The sequence below is a fragment of the Drosophila ananassae genome, chromosome 2L (assembly GCF_017639315.1).
Source record: "Drosophila ananassae strain 14024-0371.13 chromosome 2L, ASM1763931v2, whole genome shotgun sequence".
NCBI lineage: Eukaryota > Metazoa > Arthropoda > Insecta > Diptera > Drosophilidae > Drosophila > Drosophila ananassae.
This window is the reverse complement of record NC_057927.1, coordinates 2,102,315-2,130,249: the sequence shown is the minus strand read 5'-3', so window position 1 is coordinate 2,130,249 and position 27,935 is coordinate 2,102,315. Positions and strand designations below refer to the sequence as shown.

The window sequence follows — 27,935 nt, the reverse complement described above, 5'->3', positions numbered from 1 at the left end:
TATGAACCTTTTGTTTTGTTTACTGTTGGAATTATATTTAAAGGTGCTTGGGTTACAGAGAGCTTCATAATACTTAAACCATGTTTTTAATTGGGTTATTATATATGGGGCAAGAATGTTGCACTTTAAGTTTAAGTTTTCGGGTTTTTAAGTACTTTAATGTCATGTAAAATCCACATGGATAACAGGCTTAAAAAAGAGTTTACCATTCTAGAATGTATTTAGCAAAAGCTAGCCCAACTACAAAGGCACTTCACAGGTGTTCGTTCTAAACTAAATTAATCGAATCGCTCTAACCGTAAGCTACATGAAAGCCGTTTGTCTTTTTTCACCATGAAGATAAGCCTAGCGTGATGTTTTTCGAGAATTCCTTGGAATTTAATATGTGGGTCTAAAGCCGTTGCGTTGCGAAAGAACCGAGTCGGGGCTCTTAAGCTCCATGGCCAGTTTGTAGCCCAATTCGGGGCGGCGATCTCGTCCCTCAGCCATAGCCTTCACCTGGAAAATCATCAATTTATTAAGAATTTTCTGATTAAAAACATTAAAGTACTCACATCGGCGGTGTGAACAATGACGCCGTCCCTGGTGACCACCTTCTCCTTTGTGTGCTCGATGTCATGAAAATCCGTACCCCGGCAGCAGTCGTCAATGAGTATGGTCCGATATCCTGCGGAGAGCGCGTCCACGGCCGTGGCACCCACGCACACATCGTAGGCCAGGCCGCACACGTATATGTCCGTGGCGCCCTTCATCTTCAGCTGTGCATTCAGCGTGGTATCCGACAACTTCTTGTTGTCCCAAAAGACCGAATACGAGTCCACCTCCGGATTGGTGCCCTTGTACACCTTGATACCGTGATCCACCACCTTTAGGTCCTTGTGCAACTCGGCACCCCAGGAATCTTGGACGCAATGGCGGGGCCACAGACGCTGCTTCATCGGCGGCGGACCGGCAAAGATAACCGTGTCGAAGACTTGGGCGGAATCCGCATCCAACTAGGGAAAAGCGGAAGCTCGTTAAGTGCCCGACACTTCCGTTCAATTACAATCGATGTCTTACCGCCGAGGACTCGTCCATGGGTCGCATTTTGACATTATCAATAAATGAAACATGATCGCTGGGATGCCAGTCCAATGAATAAAAGACGGCATCAAAGTCAACCGTATCCAGCAGCTTGTTGATGGGCTCCAGTATCTGGGGAAGAGAGTTAATGTGGCGGTGGTCATTAGGGGGTTATGCCATCATCCCATTCGCATCACGTCGACAAAATCAAGTTGAGAGTCGAGAGTCCATAAAGCGACGACGACAACGTCGACGAAGAGGAGGCGGAAGTGCGTGTTATTAATTTTGACAAATTTTCATGTACCAGCCACAGAGTCATGTCAGTTGCCAGATGGAAATGCTGCGCTGGAGCTGAAGCAAAAGCCGGAGTTGGAGTCGTTGGGAGGTAAGAAAGGAAGTGGGTGTGAGGGTCGGAGTGGGCCAGAACGGGAGCAAGAGATCTCGACGACTTCCGGCGTGTGTCGCAGCGCGGATGCGACTTAAGTAAAGCATATCCGCTTCCGCCCCTGCAGTCTCACTCTACCCTCCTCCACTCTCTCTCTCTCACTGTATCTCGGGCCAAGCCACAGTATCTGTTATTGAGGTCTGACATGCAGAGCGCTCCCACGGCCACCCACTTTACATCACCGCCCCCAAGGACCGACCGCCTTATCCCCATCATCATCTGGAGCGGCAATGACTTTGGCTCTCATCCTGGTCCTGGCCCTTCATTTTCATTTCTTGTTACTTTTTATTTTTTTATGTTCTTCCGTCGTCGGCGCTTACCTCACCTGTCTCAGCTTAAACCCAAGGCTAAGCTGCTGGCCACGTCGCTGCCAATTCAGGTGCACACAAAAATATTTGGTTACTTTTTAAAGAAACATTTCTTGAAAGGATTACCTTTTCAATAAGTTGCTTTTAAAATATTTTTTTAAAAATATATATGAATAATCAAAATAATTTTTAAAAAATTTTAAGGGATAAAGGTTTGTAAGACTTTCAAGTAACCAAAGATTTCCCTGCGGTGTAGCCACCCACACTCTATTTGTGACTCCGGAGCTCACCTCGTGTCCTTGCTGCTGTGCACTGCAATTACTTATATCCAAGGAACCACTTATAAAATCATTTTGTACATCAACAATGAGGAACGCGTTCACCGGTCGCACAATCTGCCAGATAGGAAGAAACGGAGAGAAAATTAGAGGGAGATGGTTAGTATCACGAAAATGGAGAAACATGAGCAGCCACGAAAAAACGTAAAATAGAAGGGGATGTGGGGGAGCGATGGGGTCAGGCCAAAAAGGAACACAGGACCAGGAGCACCAACAACAGGAACAAGGACAACAAAAAATGAAAGAAAATTGTAAGAAAAATTGTATGGGCAAAGTGAGTGAAGCAGACGCCACAAAGGCGATGGGCAAAAAAAGGTGAGAAGGGTGAGGGGGAAAAGGTATAGGTGTGGGTGTGGTGGTGTGGGGGTGTGGGCGGTCGAAAGTACAAACATGAAAAGCTAAAAAGAAAATTTGTATACATATATGAGCTCTGCATTAGCGGGTTTGTATGGTTGTGTGTCAGTGTGTGTGTGTCTGTGGGTGCCTCCGCCGGCTGATGAGTTTCTTTTTTCGCCGCCCTGCGTTATAAATGCGTTTTAAATGAAGTAAAAGCCAGTCAAAAAAGTGAAGGAATAAGAAAAAATAGAAATCTTCAAACAGTTTTTAGAGCCACATTGAATTTTAAATACTCTTCTTCCCTTTATAGACATTCATTTATTTAATGTCCTTGAGAAAATAAAGATTAAACAATCAATTTTAAAGAAATCCCTCTAAGATAACACTCTTACTATTCATAAAAAGCATCAAAATAGAGTTTATAAAATATATCTTGTACCATAATTAATACCCATTGTAGTAAAATTATTTTGTAACATTTTATATATTTTTTATTCACATATATATTCCACTATTCGCATTGTACAACCAATAAATCCTTTTGAAGAGCATGTAAATTTCACCCAAAAAACACACACTCCTGTAAACACAAACACGCGCAGACACACTCGGCCAAAAAGGAGAACAGCTCGTTAGGTTGTCATTGCTATCTTGACTGGCAGCAGAAGCAGTAACTGTAGGAGAAGCAGCCGCCGTAGCAGGATCAGTGGCAGGGGTAGGAACCAGGACAGAAGCAGGAGTATCATCAACAGTGGCGAAAGCATCATCAACAGCCCCCACCTCTCGGTAATCGTCCTGCTGCTTCTGCTTCTGCTCCTGCTCCTGCCCGTGTCCTACTCCTGCCACAGCCACTCATCCTTGTCGCCCTTGCTATGGCTCACTGTAAGCTGATTATGTTCGAGCATATTTAAAATTAGTGAAGCGCTTTTAATTTGTTATTTATGTGCACGCTGATTATGAATGATTATGATCTATGCGCACACACAGACGCAGATGCAGCTCCTGTCTCGACGTCAACATCCACCTCCTCATCCAGCTCCTGCTCGTGCTCCTTCTCCTGCTCGTCGGGTGCTTCCTTTGATTTGTGTTGTTTGGGCTGGCAGGGCATTTAAAATATGTCATCCAGCTAAATGCCTTAAAGCGCTGGAACGTGAGTTGCAGCAGCAAGGATCCGAGAAGCAACAGCAACCGGAGCAACAGCAGCAGGTGAATCCTGGCGGGGAGACACCGCTTAAGCAGTTGATGATTTATCACCATGTTGGCAGTCGCAGTTGCCACTGGGTTGCAACCACTTTGGATGCCAAGAGCTAGGAGATAGCAGCCGCCAGGAGCCAGGAGTCGGAGATGGGAGACGGGGCCAAGGAATACGAAGTAGAGAGTCGAGCAGCCGGAGTTGAGCGGAAGTGATTTACATTTACATGGCGAACATTCTCAACATTTTGAGAATAGTTTTCAGTTTGCGGGACGCCAGAGGAAGCTGGTGGGGCACGCAGTCGGATAATAGCCGGATCAAGGTAGTTAATGTATCAATTTAGCTTGGAGTGTGTGCTTGGACGTCAGACGAAGAGCTAATGTCTAAGTGAAAGGAAGTGCCGGGTAATTTGGATTCAGGCTATCCTTCATAAGATTAAATACTGATAAAAGATCTTCAACTAATAAGTCTATAACTATAAAATCGAAACTATTCTCATATGTATTTACCCATATACCCATAGGAGCCTCGGTGAAACATAAAGAAAAACAATTAAACATGTAGTGGTGAAGGATTCTTGTTTCTTGCCCGGAGGCCACTTGGTCTTTGCTAATTCAACTACCAATCAAAACTTAGCCCCTTCCTTCCTCCAACCTCCAACAATTATGCCAGACACATTAGACCAGTTGATTACCGGAGGGGTAGGAATGGATAAAGCCACAAAGGCTTCGTCTTCAAACAACATGAGAAGCCAAAGTCCAGTCGGGACTTGGCCGCAATTTGCACATTAAGTTGCTCTTCGTACACCTCCAGAAATCTGGGCCAGGCATCCAATTATGAGCCATCTGCCACAGATGGGGCCAGCTCCTGGCTACTGCCGCTCATCATCATGGCCCATCATCTTCGTCTTGGTCCTGCAAAACTTGGCAAATTAACACAGGGGCCCCATCTCCATTTGCCCACAAAATATAAACAACTGACCTTTAGGCCTCCCCTTATCCCATTCCATGAAATCAACATCTTAATTTAAAGTTAAAACTATGAATCACTGATGAAGCCCGGCACAAGTAATTGGGGAACTTTGGGAAGTAAAACTCCCTCCTGGCTGCTTCAAATATGTTACAGTTAAATTAATTATTGAAAGGAGGCAGAAGGGATAAAGGTGGCTAACCAAAGCGACCAAAGATATATAAGGGAAAGAGTTGCTGGCACCTTTCGTAACCACAGAAAATCTTAAATTCAAATTACACTCCAGCCCCAAAACAAAAGGAACAGCTTATAGGAATAACTTTTCCAGCATCCATCCATCCATCCACACACACGAACACACACTCTCTCAAGCAAACAATGCTGAAGCTGAAGCTGAAGGGAGAAGAAACTTTCGAGTCAATTTCAGTGGCAAATAAATTTCAAAATCCGTAAAACCCATAGCGATGACGTTTTTTGGGGTTACCGCTCATTCCCGAAAGTAAATCCAAGCCCAGGCACAGGCCCAGGACGAAGCCCAAGCCCAATCCCAAGCCCAAAACCCAAACCCAACTTCAAATTATTTGGCAGCGAGTGTGCAGACAGGCAGACAAACTGTCAAAGTGTTCCTGGTGTGCCAAAAAAGTTGCCAAGCTAAACGAGTGACGACGAGACGAGAAGCGACCCACGAATCGAATGAAATTCAACTTGCTATTGAAGTATGTGCCAAAAAGGCGAACGTGCCGAAGCCAGGACCAGACCCATACCCACACCAACGCAGAGAGCCAGACCTAGGATTCAGGACGAGACACGCCCGCATACCACACACTATGCCATATATATTTGGCAGGATACACCTTGGCGCAGGGAGAAGGTGCTAAAGCAATTTCCGCTCCGAAATTGTTGCATAAGTTGGAGACTCCCCCCAATCTGTATATATATATATATGGCTGGCTCAATGTGTATAGCTACAGATATATCCACAGATATATTTGGCATAGGCAGACAGTCCTCATCGTCTGACAGTTCTGTGGATTTGTGGGCTGAGCCGGGCTGGGTCTGACAGTTGCTGGAAAATTACATTATACAATTTATGCGGCTGCCAGACAGGCTGCCTTCCAGCTTTTGAAGGAGTTTCCAGCTAAAGCTGCCAGGGTCGAAGGTGGAAATTGCCACCGCCAAAAGAAATGAAAACTAACTATAAATAAGCGCACGGAACTTTTGCGGAGTTATTTGGGTGGTTACGGGTGCCCCAGAACTTACGGTTCGCGGTGGAATTGTTTTGCCCGAGCCGATTTCGATTAAGGCAAAAGTTTGAAAAGGTTTTTCCAAAAGAATGGTTCAGTTATAAGACTTTGAATATGTTTTTGTTGCTCTACTCATGCTCTTCTCATTTTTGTTTTTTTACACTCAGCGATGCCAAAAATATTCAAATCCACCACTCTGAATTCATTTTCTGGGATATCCCCTTCAACAATTATGAAAAATGCCTGGAAGGTCCATTTTCATCCGATTCTCTTAAGAGGAATAATTTTAATGATTTTAAGGTCGACTCTCTAATTAACTGCATTTAATAAAGAATCTAATATAAGCAAAAATATATGCCTCTTTTGTTAAAAGTTGTTTAAATGTGTACCATCATTTCTAAATTGTCTTGGATGATTTATGGAACGAATTATTTTAAATAGCCACCTAATATCGGGAATCGAATTTAAACAAAGCTTCGGTCAGTTTGCTGACAAGAAAATTAATGACAGACTCTCAATTTTTGGTAAATTTACATCCATCCCATTGCAGAGGTAGAAGTAGAACCACCTAGTTAACCTACCATTTATCGCATTTTTTCGCTTGTTCCGTTCAAGAGCTTAAGAAATGGCGACTCATTTTTCAATAAAGTCCAATCAACTAAAACCAACTCTGCGACTGGTCACTAAATCAATGAATTCAGCTTCCAACGGTCATCCGGGTGTGTTTTTGCCGTCGTGGCTGCCCCAGAGCAGCTTCAGCTTCACGCTTTCTGTTCATTTCCTGGGACTTTTTTTGGGGTATGTTATAAGTCATTAACTTTCTAAATAATCGCCGCAGCGTGTCAACTTTGGTCGTTAAACTTTCATCAGTCGGACTAAATTGTGAGGTGAGGCCGTCAGGGGAGAAATCCAACTCTCGGCGACCAGCAAGCAGCCAGTGACAAAAATTAAGCTTACTGGCGGCAAGGAGGAGGAAAAACTGAGCGAAATTTATAGCACGATATTATTTTCCGCTCGATGAGCAGAGAAGTTGTAAGGCGACTTTTGGCACTCACTGTAATTCTCCTGCCCGGCGAGATAGAGGACAAAATGCTCATCTCTCGCCGTGTCTTTTTCGGTGTTGGTGCGTAACTGAGCACAAAAAAATGTGCCACATTTTGTGCCATAAATGAAGACATTATAAACGACATACTCTCTATATATATACTCCTCTATATATATGCTTGTATTAATGTGATTCTGTGTGTGTGTGTGGGCCAAGATTAACGGTAGACATTGTAAGACACTTAAAGCTGTTGAAGATTTTTGAGTCGCTTTATGGCCAGGGGGTTCAATGAACTATATGATGATGCCGTGTATGATATATGGCTGCCACTCCCACTACCTACGACCCACTCCCCCACACACACTCGCACAGAGCCCACTGATATGTATTACAAGGGAGAAAACGAGCAAGCAGGTGAGGCTCCCATAAATTTATTATACGAGAAATAAAAGCAGTTTAAAGAAATGAAATATTTACGAAGAAAAACCCAAAAAAAATGAAGGAAATGAGGGAATGAGCAGTCTGTGGAAACTCTGGCATGTACTTGTTGTATATATGAAAAGAATGGTCCTTGCAGTCAATTGACTGGGACCCGAAATGTCAAAGAAAGGCATAAACAAAAGAAATAGATTCGCATTAAATAAAGTGCCAGTCCAGCGAGTTTATCAGGAAAACTGTACCGTATTGTACCGTAGGTCCTTTCACCTTTGTCAATTAGTATTTTAAGTATATTATGTAGCCAGGCAGGACAGAAGAAAGGGACCCAAGGCCCAGATTCGAACCCAGCCCCAGGACTTAGGGCTTGTCCCTCGTCAAAAGCGTGGTGCTCTCGTTGTTTCGCAGAAATGTGAAAGCCGCAGTATTTCACGCTCGAGGCAACTTGGCATTAAAACCACCTTACCCAGTACTCCAGCCCGACCGATGCTGGCCCATGCAGTTGGTTAAAAAAGGATTTTCTGCACATTTAAGCACATAAATTACGCACTCTTGGGCCAAATGCCGAAACCGTACGAAATGCAAACACAATAAAAACATCAAAACGTAAATGCGTCAGATTGAATTATGTGTATAAATCAAAATTTGGGGTAAATAATAATTGTGCGCGAGAGACTACCTTTTATTGTCCACTGAAATGAATTCTGGACACGCGCCATTCGCCATTCGATGGGCCTTCGGTCATATTATTTCCATAAATTTGCTTTCATTTCCATTTCCGTTTCCGCAACTTCAATCGATTTCAATATGCAATCCACCAACAAGCGCACCAAGCCCCCAGTAACCTCCACGGATACAAATATAGACGGGTACACAAATACAGATATAAATATAGATGTACAGATGCGGATGGAACCAGACAGCCGCAGGAGCCGCAAAATATTTAGCGACCAATGCAAATGATTTATGGCGTTAATGTTCTATTTATGCGTTTATTTAATTTGTGTCTGTGTGTGCCAAAGTTTTATCCTCATAATTCTAAGCTTGAACCGCTATAGCTGTCCCTCGATCTATCTCACTGTCCTGCTCTATCCGTCTATGCTGTCTCCCTCGTCCTTTTAACCATCAGTTGATTTGTTTATTATGCAAATTTTTCGGCTTCGACTGTTTGTTGTTTTTCCTTTTTCGGCGCTGCGTTTCTCATCCTGATTTCCCCTTCCAGCGCTTCACGCAAACATTAAACTGCAAAATTACCATTTATGCAATTCATGCGGAAATACAAACAAAAGTCAATTTTATGGGGCAGCATTTTTCCTTTTCTTCCCGCTCGCTTTTTTTTTATATGTATTTATATTTATTTATTTATTCCTCTGCTTTATTTTTTTTTTTGCAAAAACTGTTACCGTAAGTGGGGAGTAAGTAGGGTTTCGTTAGGGTCTGTCATTTTTTTAAGTGTTGCCGTTATTACAATATCAGCTGCCGGAAGATTTCATTCGCTCTGCTTTTTTATACGTTAATAAATTTTTTATACAATATTACACAATTTGGTGTGGGCCGTCGGAAGGGGCGGGGCCATGGGGGCGGCGTAAATGGCATATCAAAAATAAAATGATTATTCTTTTTTCCCCGCTTCGAAAATAATTTGTCGCGTGACAATGGTGGGCAGGACTCAACAGGCCACATAACATATAAGCTGACAGGACTGCGTATACGTAATATGGGTAATATGAATATGGCTGGAGCTTTACGTTTCGGGGATGTGAGAAGCGGAGCAGACAGGTCATCAAAATTGATGCCGTTGCATGGTAGGTGGAATAAATAAATAAACACACTGATGGTAAGCCGGCAGGACATAAAACCCTAAAAAATAGGCTTCAAATATTTAAGAGTTCAAGCAGAACGCCATAAAACCCTATCTATTTAAATACCAAGATTTTCAGTTTATTATTAAATGTGGAGTGTGGTAGATTTTAAGGTTCATATTTCCCTTAACAAACAAAACATAAATTATTAAAATATACACCAAGGGGAATATTCAGTTTTGATTTCACATCTTTAAGCATTCCAAAGATATTTTTGTGGTTAAATTGTTGGTTTTATCAACCAAAATATTTTCTTATGAACTTTGATTTCCGAGGCAAAACAAATTAAATAACTTAATTTAAGGCATGGAGACAAAGTAGACTTTGCAAATTGGTGCCATCACGTACGCAATTTTATGGCAGCGACTGTGGCAAACAAAGTTGTGAGTGAGCGGGCAGGATGGAGAATGTACCAAAGTCATAGTCCACAACAATAAAATTATTTGAATTTTTTTCTCCTTGTTCATTTCTACTCGTATTTTAATATGCGGGAAAGTCTTGAATGCAGTGGCCCGCCGTCTGCCCATTTTTCCCAGCTTCCCTAATGCTCTGAAAATTTTTCCTACCCCCGGATCTGTGGCATTTTATTTGTCACGCGTTTTTATCACTTTACGTGCGGAGTCTGGCCACTGTAAGTGTAAGTCCTCCGTATCTTTGGGTGTGCGAGTTTAGGGAGTATCTGTGTGAGCCCCAGCATCGGATTATCACATTTGCATATGCCGCCGCCGACTGCTGCTGATTCTTCTCTCTTGTGACAGACCAGCGGTGATGATGAGGATGGAAGTGTAAGTGGAAATGGAAATGGTAGTGGATGTGAATGTGAATGTGAATGTGGTAGGGGAAATGGGGATGGGCCGCGATGCGAATGCGAATGCGAAATACGAAATACAAAATACGAAATGCGGAGTGGAAATGATGATGAAAGCAATCCCTATATACACACGGAAGCCCCATGACGTGTGATATTCGCTGTTAGCGACATTTTACCGTTGCCCATGTACCATACTCCCGCACTGCCATACCCACAAATCCCCCTCACAAGTCCCAGACTGGCATTGGGTCGGGGACTGGGACTGATCAGGATTGAATTACACACACAATCTGAGTACTCGGCCACTTTGATTGCAAATTTTAGCTTCGTGGTATTCACACGACTGCCGCACTGCGTGTGTGGGCGGGCGTTCGGATGGGGGTCGCGAAGGGAAACATGTTGACAAATATTTTATTATCACATTTTTTATGATTTTACGAGTCCCCGGATATGAATCTCTGAATAAAGCAAAAAGTTAACCGCAAAACAAGAATTCATAAATAGTGCAAAAGAGGCCGAAAACACAATGAATACGAACTCAAATTGGCTGTTTGGAGTTCCATGTGGATCACATCGGCTTACCGTTTTTATCCATTGATTCCAACAGAATTTAAACTCCTCCCGGTCGATGAAGCCATCGCCATTCGTATCGAAAACGGCAAATATCTGCTCTAGGCGTTCCGGCGGCACGTCGTAGATATGTCCCTTGTCATTGCGGAACAGGGCTCGACATATTATCGAGAACTCAGCCAGATTGAGGCGGTCATCGCTTCGGGGATTAAACGGAAAAAAGGAAAGATATGTCGCAAAGATTAGAGAAGGGATATAGACATAAATTAGGATTTTTCCTTAAATTTTACTTAATCAGCTTAATATTGTTACTGGCAAGTCAGAAATAATTTTGAAAGTAAAGGCTTTTTAAAAATTATATAAATTTTGCATCCGCATATAAAATAGTATCAATTTATTTTATCAGTAGATTTCTGGCCTGGCTTTTTATTATTATTCAATTTCTATTTGCATATATTAACAACTTCCTAGTAAAAATGAAAATTTGTTCAATTGTTTGAATGCGTTCTTCAAAACAAAATACATTCGTTTTCCATTTATCGAATGAAAATTAAAACATTTAATTTGTTCATCAGTAGCCATTTATTTATTTAAACGGTGTTAAATATGCTAGGAATATCAAATGAGTTTCGCCATTTGTTTATTTGTTCACCAAATAATCCACTCTGCGGCTTGGCATAAATTGTTTAAATAGGCCTTGTTCATACATAAAATTAGAACGTTAATTATATAATTAAAGAAGCAAAATTGATATTAGAACAAAAATTGACGGAATATTTTAAGTTACGTAATTGTAATTTTAATTTTTATAATTTATTATGATTTGATTTTTGTTGAATTATGATTTAGATTTATTCAAACTCACCCATCTTTATCGAATGCCGTGAAACAGGCGTCCATTGCTGAACCGTTTGAATCTTCGATGACAATTGGCGGTGTAGGTGAATCCATAACGGCGACGATGTTGCCAACGTTCAAACAAAGCCAACAAATCCAACAACCAACTCTCACTTAATGAAGCTCCCGCAGCCAGCTGCAAGTTAAAGTGAAGCCATCAATAATAACAAACACACAGATACACCCGCACACACACACATAAACACTAACGGAAACTTTGTTCCTGCCAGCTCCTTCCATTCTCTACACAAAGGAAATCTTTCAATAAAAAATCCCTATATTAAAATTTGTTTTAAAGTGTTCTCTATGTAAATCTATGGACTAAAAAACTTCAATAAAATACTTTCAATATTTTTAAATTATTGTTAAAATAATGTAAATTTAATGTATTTTTTTGCGTGTATCTATCTCCTTTGTGCACTTACTATCTCACTTGCTCCTTTGCGTTGTTTGGGGCCCGGCTTAGCCCGCTCAGCTTGAACGCTAGCCAGTTACTGAGTCGCTGAAAAGCTGCCCTCGCTTCGCGGTTCTGCTCGTTTCGATGGCCAAACGCTTGCCTTCCCATAGATTTATCGAATAAACAACGTTCCCGTCCACCGCCCGCACCTACACCCATCTTTTGGCCAGGCCATTGTCATGGCGACGACGTCATCTTGTGGTTTATTTAATTTATTTGATTTTCACCGAGCGCCTGCACCCACCACACCCACTTTCCATGCCCGCCCGCCATGCCATTCCACTGCCAGGCTTTTGTGGCGGCGCCCGCAGACGATTACCTGGTGGCGTTTTTTCCTAATCAACAAAGTGAGCATTTTACACTGCAATGTTGCTTATATTTATTGAAAGCCATTAGGGTAAATAAATAAAATAAAAGTCATAGTAAACATAACTTAACCCTTACCTTAAAAATCTTCTTAAAATGCATTTTGGTTTGAAAAGAATTCTTGAAGCGATCCCCTCTCATTGATTTTAGCTATCTTCTCATAATTAAAATCCTCAAAAACAATAAAATAATATTTGTTTATGTGTATATGAAGAGTTTTCGCACTGCACACTATTACTTCTTGACAGGTTTGGGGGCATGGGATTAATGGCGGGACACCGGGAGGCAAATGTGAAAGTTTTCGACATTTAGCCTCGAAATGCGGGCCTCCCGGCACGTCACAAGTCTCCGTTGATTGTTGGGGATATGTGAGAGCGTTTTCAAAAGCGTCAAGTTAGTAAAGGTATAAGCTGAAGGATCGGAAGGTGGGTTGAGTACAGTTGCGTATTGGGTTTCCTCAGCCACCTGACTTTGGCTAACAAGGCCATATGCGTTGACTGCTTTGGTGTTTCACAGTTCTGAGTGATTTTCCAAAACTCAAGTGTCAACTTTTCATTCAAGTTAACAAGGTAACTCAGTCATATCCTTATTTTCCATTTTTTTCCGCCTCCTGCCCTCATCCAATTCTTTCTATTACTTTCCTTTAATAATTCGCCTTTTCAGAGTTTAGTTTTTAAGCCCTACACTCTTGGGATTATTTTATTTGAGTTTGGTTTTACACAAAATAAGAAAATGTCCTCTTGCTGCATACATTTTACCTGCAGCTTATAATATTTCCATTTTCCATCTGTCCGAAACCCCTTTGCCGGCCTTCGAGCTGCCGCCCCCCGGTAAGCCGCAAAGCCATAGATTTCCATTTAACTTTTAGTCCTATTTCATCCAGAGCTACCCAACTAAGCTCCCAACAATGTGTCCTGCCGGTGGGGCCATTCCGTTCCCTCCTTGCTCCTTTTTCTAGTACAACTAATGCGCAGCAGGCGATAAATTTAAATTTAGACATGAGCGTAGATGCGTGTTTACTTAATATTAAAGATTTATGCACAATATGTTGGTCGCATAAGGTACAAAAGGCCACAATAAAATAAAAAATATTGCCCATGATTTATGTGGAAGAGGCAAAGTCAAAAGCAGGCCGAGTCGAAGGCTGCAAATTGATCGGCGACTATCGCTTTAAATTGCCAACAAACTGCGGATACACAGATACAATAACAACTTTTCGGTTTAATTTGGCCAATAACTTTTGGCCAGAGATAAACAAACATAAACATGAACAAAATGCCGGCAAACGATAAAAATGCGCATAATTTCGCTGAGCTCGGCAGAAAGTTTACCCAAATAAACTTAAGTATAACTTCCACTTGCCAGCCCTCCTTCAGGGGCCCCTCCTGGGAAAAATACAATCGGAAGCCTCTGCTGGCTGAGAAAGCGGCGCCCTGAAACGCACTAATTGAAAACTATTTTTGGACGGCAGGCTCTCCTGGGAGGCCAAGCTTTGGGCTCTGGCTCTGGGTTTTGGGTTTCGAGTTTCGGGTTAATATGTAAATGGCGGATAACGCGAAATGTGCAAACTTTGGCTGCGAAACAATTTACGCGGCATTAAGCGAAACGCGTGCGCACACCTCACCTCAAATCCAAGTCCTGGCACTGACACTTGTCCTGGAGAACGGGAATACGAATAGGATTTGAGGGGGCCTGGGATTGCTTTCGATTAAAGTTGTCGACGTCAAAGTCATTGACTAAATAAAGAGCATCCATAAAAGCCGACAAAAAGCGGCAAAGTAGTTAGCCTCACCAAAAGGAAAAAAATAAAATAATGGTGACTGGTAGGGGGGGAGGAAGAAAAAACTTTGACAATTTGAAGAATCATGGTCGGAGGTATAGATGGAGTCGGGGGGCTAAAGCCAAAGTTCCGTAAATGAAAGCCAAGCAAAGAAAAACGAGGGAAATAACGAAGCCAGCACGTGTCCCGATTATGAGTCTGACTGCTAAAGGTGAGCCAGGATAATGGTGAGTTCTTCCTTACGGGAAGGGGGATGTCGACTCAGCAGGTTAAAATTTCAATTCAGACACGGAACAGATTTCAAGTTTGCCCCCAATAGATTTTGATGGTCACAAAATTGTGTGATGGTACAGAGATTGAGAGGTTAGACCAATTCAGCTGTTGAAGGACACTTTTGAAAAGTTTTAAATTTCTTATGGGGTGTTTTCCACAAAATCCCCCTCTAGCTTCTCATCCACTTTGGGTATGTACAAGTACATTGTACGTACATAGAAATAATTAATACAATTTCATTTCCTCTTCCTGTTTGACAATTCAAAGAATGGGCTTAATCAGGTGGGCGAGACCCAAGATTGAACTTGTTGTACCAATTTTCATAGAAGCCAAAGTATTCCCAAAAGCACTTTACAACTTCTAATGCTCTTTGCGAGCCCCAAAAAAGAGGAAAACTTTAAGCTGCCACAATAATTCAACAGACAGGATACCAGAGACAGGGGCGGAAGGGGATGCCAGCCAGAAGAGGGTGAATTCGATGCGAACGAAGATTCGCCGGCACGGAGAAGCGAGAAAGCGGGGAAAGTCTTGCATAATTTGCCAGCAGAGCGCTGAAAAGTAAATTACCGCCTAAGACTTCCTGTATTTTGGTGTTTCGACGGTGGGCGTGTCAAAAGTAGCTTGTCGAGACGATGGGATCAGCTAATAAACCACGCATCCCGCCAAAGAGCCAAAGATACAGGGGGCACGACAGGAGCAAGCGGCTGAAACAGACACAACAGGATGCAGGAGCCAAGTGGAGCATTTAAAAGCAAACGCCTCTGGGGTTCGTCAATTGAATTGCCAAAAAATTTAGCAGCTTCTGCTTGGGTAACTTTGGATGGAGTAGATTGGGAGTGCCTGTGTGATGAAAGGTGGCTGATATCAAATGGCTGATACACCCAAAAAAAAGGAATTATCTTAAGCAAATTCAGTATACCTTTAACTTTAAGAGATATATAATAAAATAATTATTAAATATTCTCTTCAAAATAAATGAGAGGAATAGAATTGAACCCTTTGTGTTTTTTATTTGGTAACCCTTCACGAAATGTTATCAAAACTACAGTATTTGAAGTTTAACAAATACAAAAATATGATTTTAAGTCGCAACGCTTCCCATAAAAATAAATATAAAAATTATGTCTTTTCTGACCGCTATTCTCATATTTTTTCCCATGTTTTGGTAGGACCGGGCTGAGCATGTGTGTTGCCTATAAAAGGCTTTCAATTTTTTGCTCTGCCTGCTGCTCTCCGGTTCTTTGTATAGGTTTAATGCAGGCACGTCAGCAGCAGCAATTTGGAAAGGAGAAGCAGGATCTGGAGGCAAGAAAGAAGGGGGCAGAAGGACGACAGGCTACGACATTGATGGATACGCAGTTAAGGAATGCCGAGTCAGCCTTTGCCTGCAGTAGGTGTCAGTCAGTTCCTCAGTTCGTCAGTCATCACAGCCTTCCATCCATCCAGCCATCCGTCCATCCATCCATCTATCCATCCTTCCGACCAAGTCTGTTTAGGTGTGTCGGTGAGTGTGTGATGGGTGGTACGTGGTTGGCTTTTATCACTTGTTAGTATCTAAAAATACGTGGCCCACATGCCGCCTTTCATTTCATTTCACTTGGTTCGGTTTAGTTTGGTTTGGTTTTTCATTTGGTTTTCCGTTTGGCTCCGGACCCCCTTCTCACCTGCACCGCGCTTAAATACAAAATGATAAATTGCCATTTTGACTGCGGTCCCTGGTGCGGCCTCCAAAGTACCGCCGCCCAACCCCCGCCGGCACTCTCATCGCCATCTTTTGACCCAGAGGCACTGCAACAACGCAATGAACTCAACTCTTGACGGTCGCAGTTTGTTTTGGCCTCGCTGCTGTTTTTCGGCCAAACTGTTTTTGGCGCATTGGGTTGGGCTGAAAAATTCGCGCGTTACGCGCCACTGATGTCGACGCCCAGATAACACTAAAACGCGAATACGTGGCCAGGCAAACACCAAGACCAATACAAACAGGCAAATAGAAAGCCAGGCCAACACCCACATCTGCATACTCGGATGGATCAGATAGCCAGGAGCGTTAATGGGCTGACTCGGATCGTTGATTTCCAAGAGCAGAGCAAAGCAGAGCCCAAGGCGGGCACAGTGGACCAATATTGGAATAAAAACTTTCCTACCGGAAAACTTAATGGCATTAGAAATCTTCGGATAGACACTGAAAACTATTCGAACAAGTCAGTATATCAGTAGTTAATGGGAAACGAACTCATTACCACATTCCGAGGAATTATTTACGCCGAATTCTTTGTTTCGTTATGATTTATTACTGCGGTTTGAGTGTTTAATTAATTATAATTTATTAAGAGCACCATCAACCGCACGACATGCCAGGAGCTCTTTATCATTTAAGTCCTTTACCTGAGAACTTTATATCCAAACTTTAAATAAAACACGAGGTAATCAGATTGTTTTTATTGCCACTCGTGTTGCCAAAAGTTTTGGGCCAAAACCTTTATTCCTAAAACTTTAAGTTCCCAGCACTAATGTAAAAAGCCAATTGAATTCGGCCGAGTTTTATTAAGTTTTTAACAGATAACTGGAAGTAGTGGCGTTTTTTTTTTAATCTTCATTGAAATCGCTGACGACTTTGCCTTCCTTATACAAAACTAAGCATTCTTTTTAGTGATAGACACTTTGCAGGACTCACTGCCTGTTATGTGGAAGCCATCCACACCCAATTACCCATAAGAACCCTTTGGCATTACACCAGCTCTGTTCAAAGGCCATGAACCTCGCCCACATCCTAATCTGACATTGCAGCTTATCCCCAAACAAAACGAGAAAAAAAGAATTGCGGGAGGGTCCCAAATACCCACAAAAAAAAGGAACAGAAAACCACTCACCGCATAGCCAACTCAATTTGGTGGCCATCATTGCAAACGGCCAAACACGGACAAAACAGTCGCAGCAAACTTCAAATGGCAAATGGCGCACAACTTCATTTAAAAGGCATTACGACAAACATTTTGCCCAACAACTCCAATCCGGCAACAGAGCCAACAAGCATAACAACTACAAAACGGGCCACAACAGTTTGCACCTTTTTGGCAGAAGCGTTGACATAAACGCCGGCCCATTAGCATTTTTTATGCATTAATGACAAGCCACAAAAATGGACACATCGTCATGCATATGAATGAGCCAAAAGGAGGCGCAGCAGCGGAAGGACGTCCTCGTACCTATCGATGTGTATGTTAGGAGACATGACTGTATCACCAGGATATATTCCAACCCTGCTGAGTGTGTGGAACTGTGGGTGTAACTGTCCCACACGCGACAATAGACACTAAAACTCATCACGCTGTGCCAAACGAGCGCAGGATAAAAAGGGTCCAAGGAATCGGAAGCTGAATGGGAGGATACCCTACATACCAATTAATAGAATGACTTGGGACTGATTGGAATAAATTTAGTGTGGGTCACAGCTATGGAGATTAAATGTTTAAGAATTACTAAAATGAATGCTACGCTATTTACTCTTGAAAAATAATTTATTTAATATAATTTACATTCCTCTACAATAAATTGCACGGATCTTTAAAGAACATGTTCCATAAATATTACGCATACGACATGTATGTTGAAGGCACCTTTAAAATTCTACGATAGATGTTTTCTAAAATATTGTTTTCTAATAAAATACATTTTTTTAATAAAATAAAGGGTATATGTAAAAAAAATTTTTTTATGAATATGAAAGATACTTTCAATATGATGACACTAAGTATACGACGTGTTGACAAACAAATATTTTGTATCTATAAATACGTATATTAAAAGAGGGAAGACTTAAGAATAAACTTTAAAATATATATTCCAATAATATTCCAGATATTTATCCGTTTTTTAAAACGCAGAAAAAATTAAGTATACTACACGTTGATACAAAAATAAGAGAATATAAGAGGACATCTAAACTCCTATAAATGTCTCAATTCTTATTTTACGAATAATTTAATTTATTAAGTTAGACATAAAAGGTGAAAATTTACAAAACTAATCAAGGTATGAAATATATTTTGAAAACTCATTCTTTTTTATAGACTTTTTCCATTTCTCATAACAAAGAAAGCAATGTGCGTACCTATCTCCGTGTGGGCTAATAAATCCCGATTCAAAAAAAAAAAAAAACGGAAAAGGATTTTTGACAAACTGCGCGTAGATGGCGCACGATGGAGATAGATGGCGCCATTGTTGATAAGCGCTCCCAATTGCGGATGTTTTGAATAATCGATGCTTCCTGGTCTTTCATTGTAGGAACACACATACATACATATATAGCTTTCACAGTGTTTGCGTGTTGTGTGTGTGTGTGTGGGTGAATAGATGTCTGTGGAGATGGGCTTTCACAGGGCCCCTCTCATTCAGTTTGTTTGCCTTTCTATGGCAAACTAACATTTTTTTTCCGACTTTGCCCCGTTGATTTTTTCACATAAATTTCAATTTCGAATCGCTCGTATTTTGCATTCATATGCAAAATTTCGTTTCTCGTCTGCGCATTTTTATTTGCCAATTAAAAACAGCCGCAGGCTCCATCCATCCGATCCTTCGGAATTCTTCTCTTTGCACTCCCTACTGGTGCAGCGAATTTAAATACAAATTGTTTGCAGTTTCTTCTATTTGGCCCGGCTGCCTTGGTTTGTGCACCTGCAGCGGACAAGCGACGAAGCCAATTGCAGGGTGTTGCATTTAAATTGCACATTGAACTTTGACATTCCGATAGCGATGCGGCACAGGCGACCCAGGTGAACCAGCCGATTGAAGATAGGATAAGGCAACTGCTGCTCGAAGTCTGAAGCCTGCAGCCGGCAGTTCCTGCCTGCCACTTTGCTAGTCGGCTTGGATATACCAATTTATTGGCCAAATATCGTATGCAAGCGAACCGAGTTGCAGCTAAACGCCAGAGAAATGTCAGCCAGTATGGGGTTAAAGGTGTCTCATACACGCACACTCCCATAAACTAAGAAGGGGCTTATTTTATCTCTACCCTTTCGAACTGCAATTTAACTTTTGTAACTCGGAGCTCTTAAAGTTTTAATTGCCTATAAAGGACTTGAATATTAGCATTTAAAGAGAATCATTTTCAAACTAAAAATATGTATTATATTTTTTTAATTTCTTATCTATCCTCAATTTTGAGGAAATTTTTGTAGTGTCCAACTTATCCAATTTAGCCTGTATCTGTAACGTTTATTACGGCACGTGTTGTTGGTTTACGTTATTGATTGCGTCATGAAATATTGAAAGATTGTTAGGTAAATTGTAGAACGGGAAGGTTGGCTGGGGGTGGCAGAATATTTCTATTGCAAATGCAGGTCATGCATGCAATTCGAAGTTGATTCAAGGCTATTCCAGGAAACCGAAAAGGTCACCGCAATCACAGTGAGTTCGTGGAAAATTCAGTTACAATATGCCAAGCGAAAATACAGCTGACGCGCCATGTTTCCAACTGCAAAAGGTTGTGACCTTTATTTTAAGTCTCTAAAAATAAAATATTTACATTTCCCATCAAAAGGTTAAAGCTTTTTTTTTATTGAATATCAATAGGGAAATTCAAGCCTTTAATTTCAAGGAACTTCATTAAGTAAACTCTACCCTTGTAATTAAAATATTCTTTGATCATGCACCTGTAATTAATCAAAGACATTTTTAAAGCTTAAGTAAACTTAAGACGAATTTGGTTTGCAGAACTCCCACACAATTATGCATACGCCCCATTGTGCGGATGCATTCAAATGGGCAACTAAAGGCATTCAATTCAGGTCACTTGATGTCCTGGGACCCGAAAATTATCCTGGGGGTGGATGGGCGGCAAAGATTTGATTTGATTTCAATTTCGGGCCACTTTAAATTGTCTTAACCTAAACACAAGTCGGCCCTTGCTCACAAACTCGGATACAAATACATAGATAAGGATTCAGAAGGCAGTCAGGACCTTTGTGAAGCGAATCGGGTCAGATAAATTAAGTAGCTTAGCAAGACAAAAGGCTGCAGAAGAATGGTCATTGAGCCAAACGGTTAAGCTGCTTAAAATCAGAGGGCCCGAAAATATTCAGCCGCCCTGCCATCAAACTAAGCCTGGCCAGCCCGAGGGTAGGACTCTGGAAATTGGGGAAAAACTAAAATAACAATAAGCGAGCCGTGGCCCCCGTGGAGTAAAGTGGGGTGAGAGAGAGATGGAGAGAGAGGCAGACAGGACAATCTCCCTTCAAGTGGAAGCAGCTGCTTGATTGATTGATTGATTTAAATTAAAGGCATTAAGTGGTCGGCCGGACGTTGAATTTAATCGATCAAGGCCACAATTTCCCAATTGAAAATTGCTTTATGTGCGCCTTCAGCTGCTTAACTTCATCGTAATGTCATTTTCGGGCCGAGGATGAGGACTGGGTCCTGCTCCTGGTCCTGGTTCAGGACACTTCACTACAGCTCAGTTCATATTATGTCCTCGTATTTTATGACACAAACAGGCGGCACCTCGCTCGAATTTACATCGTTCCTCTGGGCAATAGTCCGCCCCCAACTTTCTACTTGCCCCCAAGTCGCCCTTACTCATTTTTGGTTTCTCTTTTTTTTTTTGGCTCTGGCATACCAAATAAACCAACAAATCAATTTGCCAGGTGCCAGGACACCGATGTCAGGAGCTACGCTTAGCTTTATTTCACTCTTGGTCGAGATTTATGAGCCAAGGGCGCGTGAGCTGGAAAAAAACCTTCGAACCTCAGGACGAAACTAAACCGTAAGATGAAAATGGAGATGGTGTGAGGAGCCGGCAAATTGTTTTTGCCTTTGCCTTTCACTTTTTTTTGTTTTTTGCCTTAGCCTGGGGAAAGGACACTTCTCCTTTGGCTGACCAGTCAGCATTTATTATTTATAATAGTCGACGGCTCGCCTTTTTGCCTGGCAACCTTTTCTAATAGATGGCACCGAGCCCGAGCCCAGCCCAGCCCAAGTCTCCACTCCCCCTCTATCCATACCCATACCCAAACCCTATCCCGATCCCAGCACGAAATTCCAATCCCCGGCCAATCCACCACCCACCCACTAGAGCACTTTGTGCCACATTCAATTCTTTACCGGTTTGTTCCTCGACCGGCTTCTTTTTTCTCTGGCCATGGCTGGTATTGCTATCAGTAAACATTTTATTGTCACACACTTGGCACAAATGGGACATCGCCGGCTGCCTCTATTGCCCCCCCAATTTCCCCCCGGTCCAATTCTCTGTTAGCTCGTAGATCTCGACTCTTATGCGGCAATCACGGCAGCAAACAGTCAACAATGAGATTTGTTTTTGGTTTAAGAGCCAAAGAGCTTTCTAATGCAATCTTCAATAGTCAAAGGTAATACAGGAAGCAAGTGAGCTCTGTAATGGTTTTCTATTCTGTTGAAAGAATTCCATAAAATATGGTTGCTAATAAAAACGTTTAAGGAATGTGAGGAGGAATTTCTACAGGAAATGATAGAAGCTGCTTAAATAGAAGCCAGAGATTTAATAGATAAGCTATTCTTTAATCTTAAAGGGTTATTCTTTCCTATAAGATTCACTATTTTAAACGAAAAAATAGCACAGACTGCGACTTCAAACCATGTCCAAGCTATAAAATTGAAAAATTATTATTTAAAATTTATGGTTTTTAATATGCTTGTCTGATATATTTTCGTCTTTATGGCTTTCAATGGTTTCCAGGCAACTTCTGTGTAATATTTTCTTGATTTTCCGCTCATTGTTGTCGCACTTTCCCCTTTCCTTTTTTGCTTACCTTTCTTTACTTTTTTCATGGTCTGTTAAGCCTTTTTGGTCATTTGACTTATTGGTTTTTGCGAAGGCGAAAGAAATTGTAGTCCCCATATAGCAGGATAATGCAACGGGTAGGGAAAATGGAAACGGAAGCGACATGGCACGACTGGTGGCGAGAGGGGTAGCCAGTGGGTGTCAGGAAATGCGTTTATATCGAGCTTTGCGTTGCATTGGACCGTATGGATTGCCCCTGAACCACCCACACACATGGAAAAGGCGTCGTCTGTTTGTTTTGTCCAGTCTCCGTGATGTCCTTGTATCCTTTGACTCTGGCAGTGTGTACATATGGGTGTGCGCTTGGACATTTACAACGATAACATGGTGAGTGAAGCTCGAAACGAAAGGTCACAAAACCCACGCAAACACAAAGGCCAGAAAAAAAAATGTTCATACATATGTTGCACAAAAGAAATTGGCGAGATATTGCAACAAGCAACGTATCGGGTTACTGGAGCTGTTTGCAATACAAATTTGTATATCATTCAAATTGTTATAAATAATACAGCACACATGTCCGCATCAACGAACGGCCAACCCATACATTATATGTATGAATGTATATTTATTGAAATATGATTTGTAGCAGATATTTGTCTTTGGAAAATGCTACTGCCGGAAGGGTCCTGCCTCAACTGTTGTGTGAAACAGCTTAGAAAGGTATCAAGTTGGGTATTATGTTTTATTGATCGAGTATGAAAATATTTGACTGAAATAGAAAACGATTCTCATGGGAAATAGGAGATTTTAGAGATGAGTGGGCATGATAAACTATTGCTCAACTTAAATAGAAGACTTAAAGGTATTGTTTTCGGGATTTTGATGAGAAGGATCTTAAGGAGGATATCTCTTCTAACACTTAAACTTTTACAATTATTAATCTATTGAAACTTTTCTAATAAAAGGGGACAAACCAAATAGAAACTGCAAAAACATGAGACTTCTTTAGTTATTACTTTTTCATGAAACATAAAATTCTGTACATTATTTATAAGGGAAATTTAATTGTGTATTTTAATTAGTTGGAGCACTCCGACTTTGAGAGAAACTCCATAAATAACCCATTAAGTGGTCGCCGAAACTTTATCTGCCGCTAATGGTAATCATCCCAGTTAACCGAATATCCCGGAAAGCGGTAAAGGACTCCAGTCTATTTGAGTGCCTTTGTTCAACTTCAAACTGTTGTGGGCAATTATTGTAAGTTTTTCGTTCGTCGTTCCATCTGTTCTCAATTTCGCTTTAAGTGCTGCCGCCAGTAGCGCCCCGCCTTGTTTTCAATTAAATGAGCACACCCCCGCAGACTTTGGCCTCCCCCGGAGCGCGGCCCCCTTTCGTCCAGCCTCTGGCCAATCGTTGGTTTCATTATTACCAAGTTGCCAAATACAAACAGGCCAACAACCAAAAGCACAAAATAAAAAAAAATAAAACAGAGCAAAAACAAAGAAAGAGGAAAATCCATGAAAATTGTTGCCACAATATTGAAAATACGCCGTATTTGGGTTGCTTCGGTCCCTCAAAGTAGCTCCAGTTCGAGCTCCCCGCCCCCCAAAAAATCACCGAACCTCCCACATATACAAATTGAGCAACAAATCCGCTGCTCCGGCCCCCACTTCTGAAAAGAGAAGAAAAACAATCGGCAGCAGATTAAGTTCATGCCATGCTGCAGTTACGTTTACAGTTACAGATTTTCGACCCCAACCGCCATGTACCACCCCGCGCCTCTTAAATCGTTAGCCCCGTTTTCATATTCATTTTTGCACATTTTCTGTTATATGTATGTATATATGTGTGGCCCAAAACAAATGTTGCCCGAAACCGATTTTCACCCCGCCCCAGGAAAACCCATTCCGTGCATCCTTTCAGGCTCTTTTCGTTTGCGCTTTTCAGGATCATTGGCAGCAATAGAGAGCGGTGGGGATGTCGGCCACCAGGAGGTGGCGGCGGCGAGCTGAGCAAACGTTGCGAAAATATGTCACAACATTTGTTACACATTTTCGGGTCAATTTTTTATTGCATCTCGCCCGCTTTCGAGCTTTTGGGGCGAGGCGAGGGACACCCCTTGCATAAGCCGGGCAACCCACATGATCCGGAATCTTGTCACAGCTGCCGGCAACTGTTTTCTCTCGGAGCACCCAATCTCGAAACCAAATCCCCAACCCACATCCGTCCACCTCGCCCCGTCCCTCGGGTCGTCGGGGGTGTCATTGACACTATAGCGTGTCTTCTGGTGCTTTCAATTAAAATCCATTCAGCTGTAAAATTGTAAACAGTTTTGTGCAGAAATCAGCTCGCTCGCCCAAAGGGAGTGCTGACAATGATGTTGGCGAAACTATTTTTGACCCTTTAACATACAAATGGATGATAACAGAAAATATATGGAACCTTATCCCTTCATTAAACCATTAGAAAGAAAAAGTTTGAAAAGGCTATTTAGTTCAATACTAAAATTTCAGAATATAAATATAGATAGGACTAGTAATTGGACTTCTAATATTGCTAAATTCTGCGCATTTCACATAACAAGCAGGGTATCAACACCAGAGGATGGCAGACAAAGCTGCAAATTAATTATGCACAACAAAGGACTGACCCCCAACCGAGAATCCCCGACCCGGACAAGACAATAATATACGTTCACCGTTATTGTCGTACATAGAGTACATTGAAAGCAAAGCAAAACAACGCAAAATCCAACAAACGTCCAGCTGTCCAGTAATTGTAGCTTTAATTGTTGTGCAATTCCCTCCAACCCCAACCCCCAGAACCCCAAGCCCAGTACCAAAAACCGAGAGAACCCCAAACCAAAGCCCCCCTATTCCAAATATTCAGTCACGGTTCAGCCTAAGCCGGGTGAAAAGGGCACCAGGGGTTAGGGCAGCATGATCTGAGGCTGCTTTGCCAATGTCGACCGCAAATTAATTTACAACGTAAACTGCAAAATTGAAAATTATGTTGTAATTACTCAATTCTGACGTTTTTCCCATTGACCCAAATTTATGGGGCCGTGCTAGAGCCATGCCCACACACTTACAGGCGCCCTCACCACACACACACACATGCAAACTCAGCCTGTACAAGAGTTGAAAGTGCTTCCTTGTGGAATCTTTCCTGGCTTGGGTTTAGATTTGCGGGCACTGGAAGAAAAGTGCTCAGTTTTCTTAAAGAATATGGGGATAAAGTTTTTATTCTATTAAATAAAAGCAAAGCTTTATCAAAAATGATTAAACTAGTCTAGCTTATCATATTTCAATCTTCATGAAATGTGTCATTAAATCGATGCTTTTCTTAACTCGAAAACTTTTTAAAATAAAATACATTTTTCTTAACAGTGCCTGCTCCTGGTTCGTGTCTGGCCTCAACCTTTCTGCCAATTTAAACGCGTAATTATAACGAGTGCCAGAGAACAGTTAGAGTCCGTTCTGGCCTGCATATTAATTACGTTCACGGTGCCGCACAAAAGAGGCGCAATAAAAGGGGAGGAAATCTTGGCCCGGACCAAAGCAGACAATAGGAATTTTAATCAAGGATCAGCGTGCTCGAATTTATTTAAAGGTGGGCCCAGAACAATGTCCCTTTCCAAGCCGGTTCCCTGTTCGTAAGACCCGCCCCACCCCAACTATGTACTTGGGGCTTCGGTCGGTCGGTAATCTGGTCAGCGTGTTTCAGGCATGCCATGAATGCCTTTCACCCGCTTTTCACCTCTCCAGCTCCCCTTCACGCCCTTTCTTTATTACACAATTGTGTGTGCGACTCCATGAAGAGCGAACAAGTAAAGGCTAATTCAGAGTGGAATGACGAGGCGAAGAAATGGGATTTTGTCAATCGGTCTTAGCCATCACGCAACAGCAGCTAATAGAAAATGGACACACGATCTTAGCCAAAGGCGACCGTTAGACCGATCTATTTCAAGTTGTTTCCGTAGTGTAGCGGTTATCACGTGTGCTTCACACGCACAAGGTCCCCGGTTCGAACCCGGGCGGGAACATAGAAGCCCTTTTTTTTCTACCTTTTTAAAAATATTTCCTTATTTATTATTAAATATTTCTCATAAAATACCTTTTATCACAACAATTTTATTTTTGCTGTCTTATTATTATAACACCAAACCTTATACAAATATTTTTTTTAAATTATCGCATAAACAAAAAGGTTTTCTTTAACATTTTTTCTTATTATTATTTTTATTTACAAACTACAAACAAGTTTACAGATTAAACTAAAAATAAAATTAAGCATATATAAAAACCAGTTTTCTTTCCAGCCGCCTTAAACCGATCGGTAAACAAGCGTTTCCGTAGTGTAGCGGTTATCACGTGTGCTTCACACGCACAAGGTCCCCGGTTCGAACCCGGGCGGGAACAATCTGTATATTTATTTTTATTAAATAATATTTTTTCCTATTTAAATAAATAAGATTTAAATTTACTAAATATTTATAAAACTAAATAAAATAAAACATTATTCGTGAGTAATCATGTTATAATAATCATAAACTTTAAGCATTAAATACAAAAATCGCATTGAAATCGCTAGAAAAACGCTCTGAAAGTTAACATTAAGCTTACAAAATCTAACATAAGATATAATTTTGAGCTTAAAGCTTTTGGCAACCAACAGAGTTTACACAGTGCAGCCTGCATGAGGTTTCATATTGAATATATTAAGTATACGAACCATATACGAAATTTCTTGTGACCTTTGTGACCTTTTTTTCGAATATGATTCATATTATAAGAGATTCATAAGTATAAGAGAGAGCTTAATAAAGGTTCTTACCACGCGCTAGTCAATAGAGCTTTTCATAAACAAAACACTCGAAGCTTTCGAACTCACGCACCACACCAAAACCTTCTGATTATCACACGAAATTTTGGAATGTTTTATGATTTACAACGGCTCTAAAACAAGTTAAGTTTAGGCACACTTAGTGGTCCGTTAAAGTCGTTGAGGTAGTCGATTGATTGATATATTATATACAACAGCTAATAAGCTAAAAACTGAGTTTCACGCACTTTGCCGATTGGAGGGAAGAAACCGCGTCCGTCAGCTGTGAATTCTGATTGCCAAGTGAGAGAGCTGGCCGGACTACGAACCGGTAAAAACAGGGAACTTTATAGAATTGTGATTTTCTGGTACTCCCCTGTTTAGTGATAAAAAAAAAAAGTATGAATGAACTTATCAAAGTATGACTATCGCTTTACCATTGATAATTTCGTGTCATTTCGTTATTGCCGTGGTCCAATATATTTACGGTCCCCTTGACCTGGCATTGCAAATACTGTTAACGTAATTACTTTGTCGACAAACAGATTAAAATACATTTCCGTATTTGCATAAGTCATGGCACTCCCCTCAGCGAACAATTCTAAAATTACGTATTTTTGTTTTTATCCAATTAGCAACGGATCATTACTCTCCCATTTCGCCTCACATTTCATGAAACGATTAGTTCTATTTGCTATAATTCGGATCGGCTGACTATACCCTATAGCTGCCATATAACTGAGCAATCGGAAATGACAAATCAAACGGCTCTAAAACAAGTTAAGTTTAGGCACACTTAGTGGTCCGTTAAAGTCGTTGAGGTAGTCGATTGATTGATATATTATACACAACAGTTAATAAGGTAAAAACTGAGTTTCACGCACTTTGCCGATTGGAGGGAATAAACCGCGTCCGTCAGCTGTGAATTCTGATTGCCAAGTGAGAGAGCTGGCCGGACTGCG

The 27,935-nt window shown here is 41.4% G+C and overlaps 1 protein-coding gene and 2 non-coding genes across 4 annotated transcripts; 2 read left to right on the top strand and 1 right to left on the bottom strand.

Moving 5' to 3' along the window:
* Positions 1-9: 9 nt before the first annotated feature.
* Positions 10-27,286, bottom strand: LOC6500397 (nicotinamidase). Of its 2 annotated transcripts, none has more exons than XM_014911044.3 (7): positions 26,986-27,286; positions 11,483-11,650; positions 10,630-10,816; positions 2,106-2,210; positions 1,060-1,194; positions 555-995; positions 10-498 (listed from the first exon to the last, which is right to left on the bottom strand). In XM_014911044.3, the coding sequence occupies exons 2-7, from the start codon at positions 11,566-11,568 to the stop codon at positions 379-381; spliced, it is 1,074 nt and encodes a 357-aa protein (XP_014766530.1). In that variant the 5' UTR covers positions 11,569-11,650; positions 26,986-27,286; the 3' UTR covers positions 10-378. The 2 variants fall into 2 exon arrangements, with proteins under 2 accessions (XP_014766530.1, XP_001953134.2); XM_001953099.4 differs by lacking the exon at positions 26,986-27,286 and adding an exon at positions 11,940-12,030.
* On the top strand, positions 26,122-26,194 carry Trnav-cac. The gene has a single exon. It is a non-coding gene; the product is annotated as a tRNA-Val (tRNA).
* Positions 26,498-26,570, top strand: Trnav-cac. The gene has a single exon. It is a non-coding gene; the product is annotated as a tRNA-Val (tRNA).
* Positions 27,287-27,935: the final 649 nt, after the last annotated feature.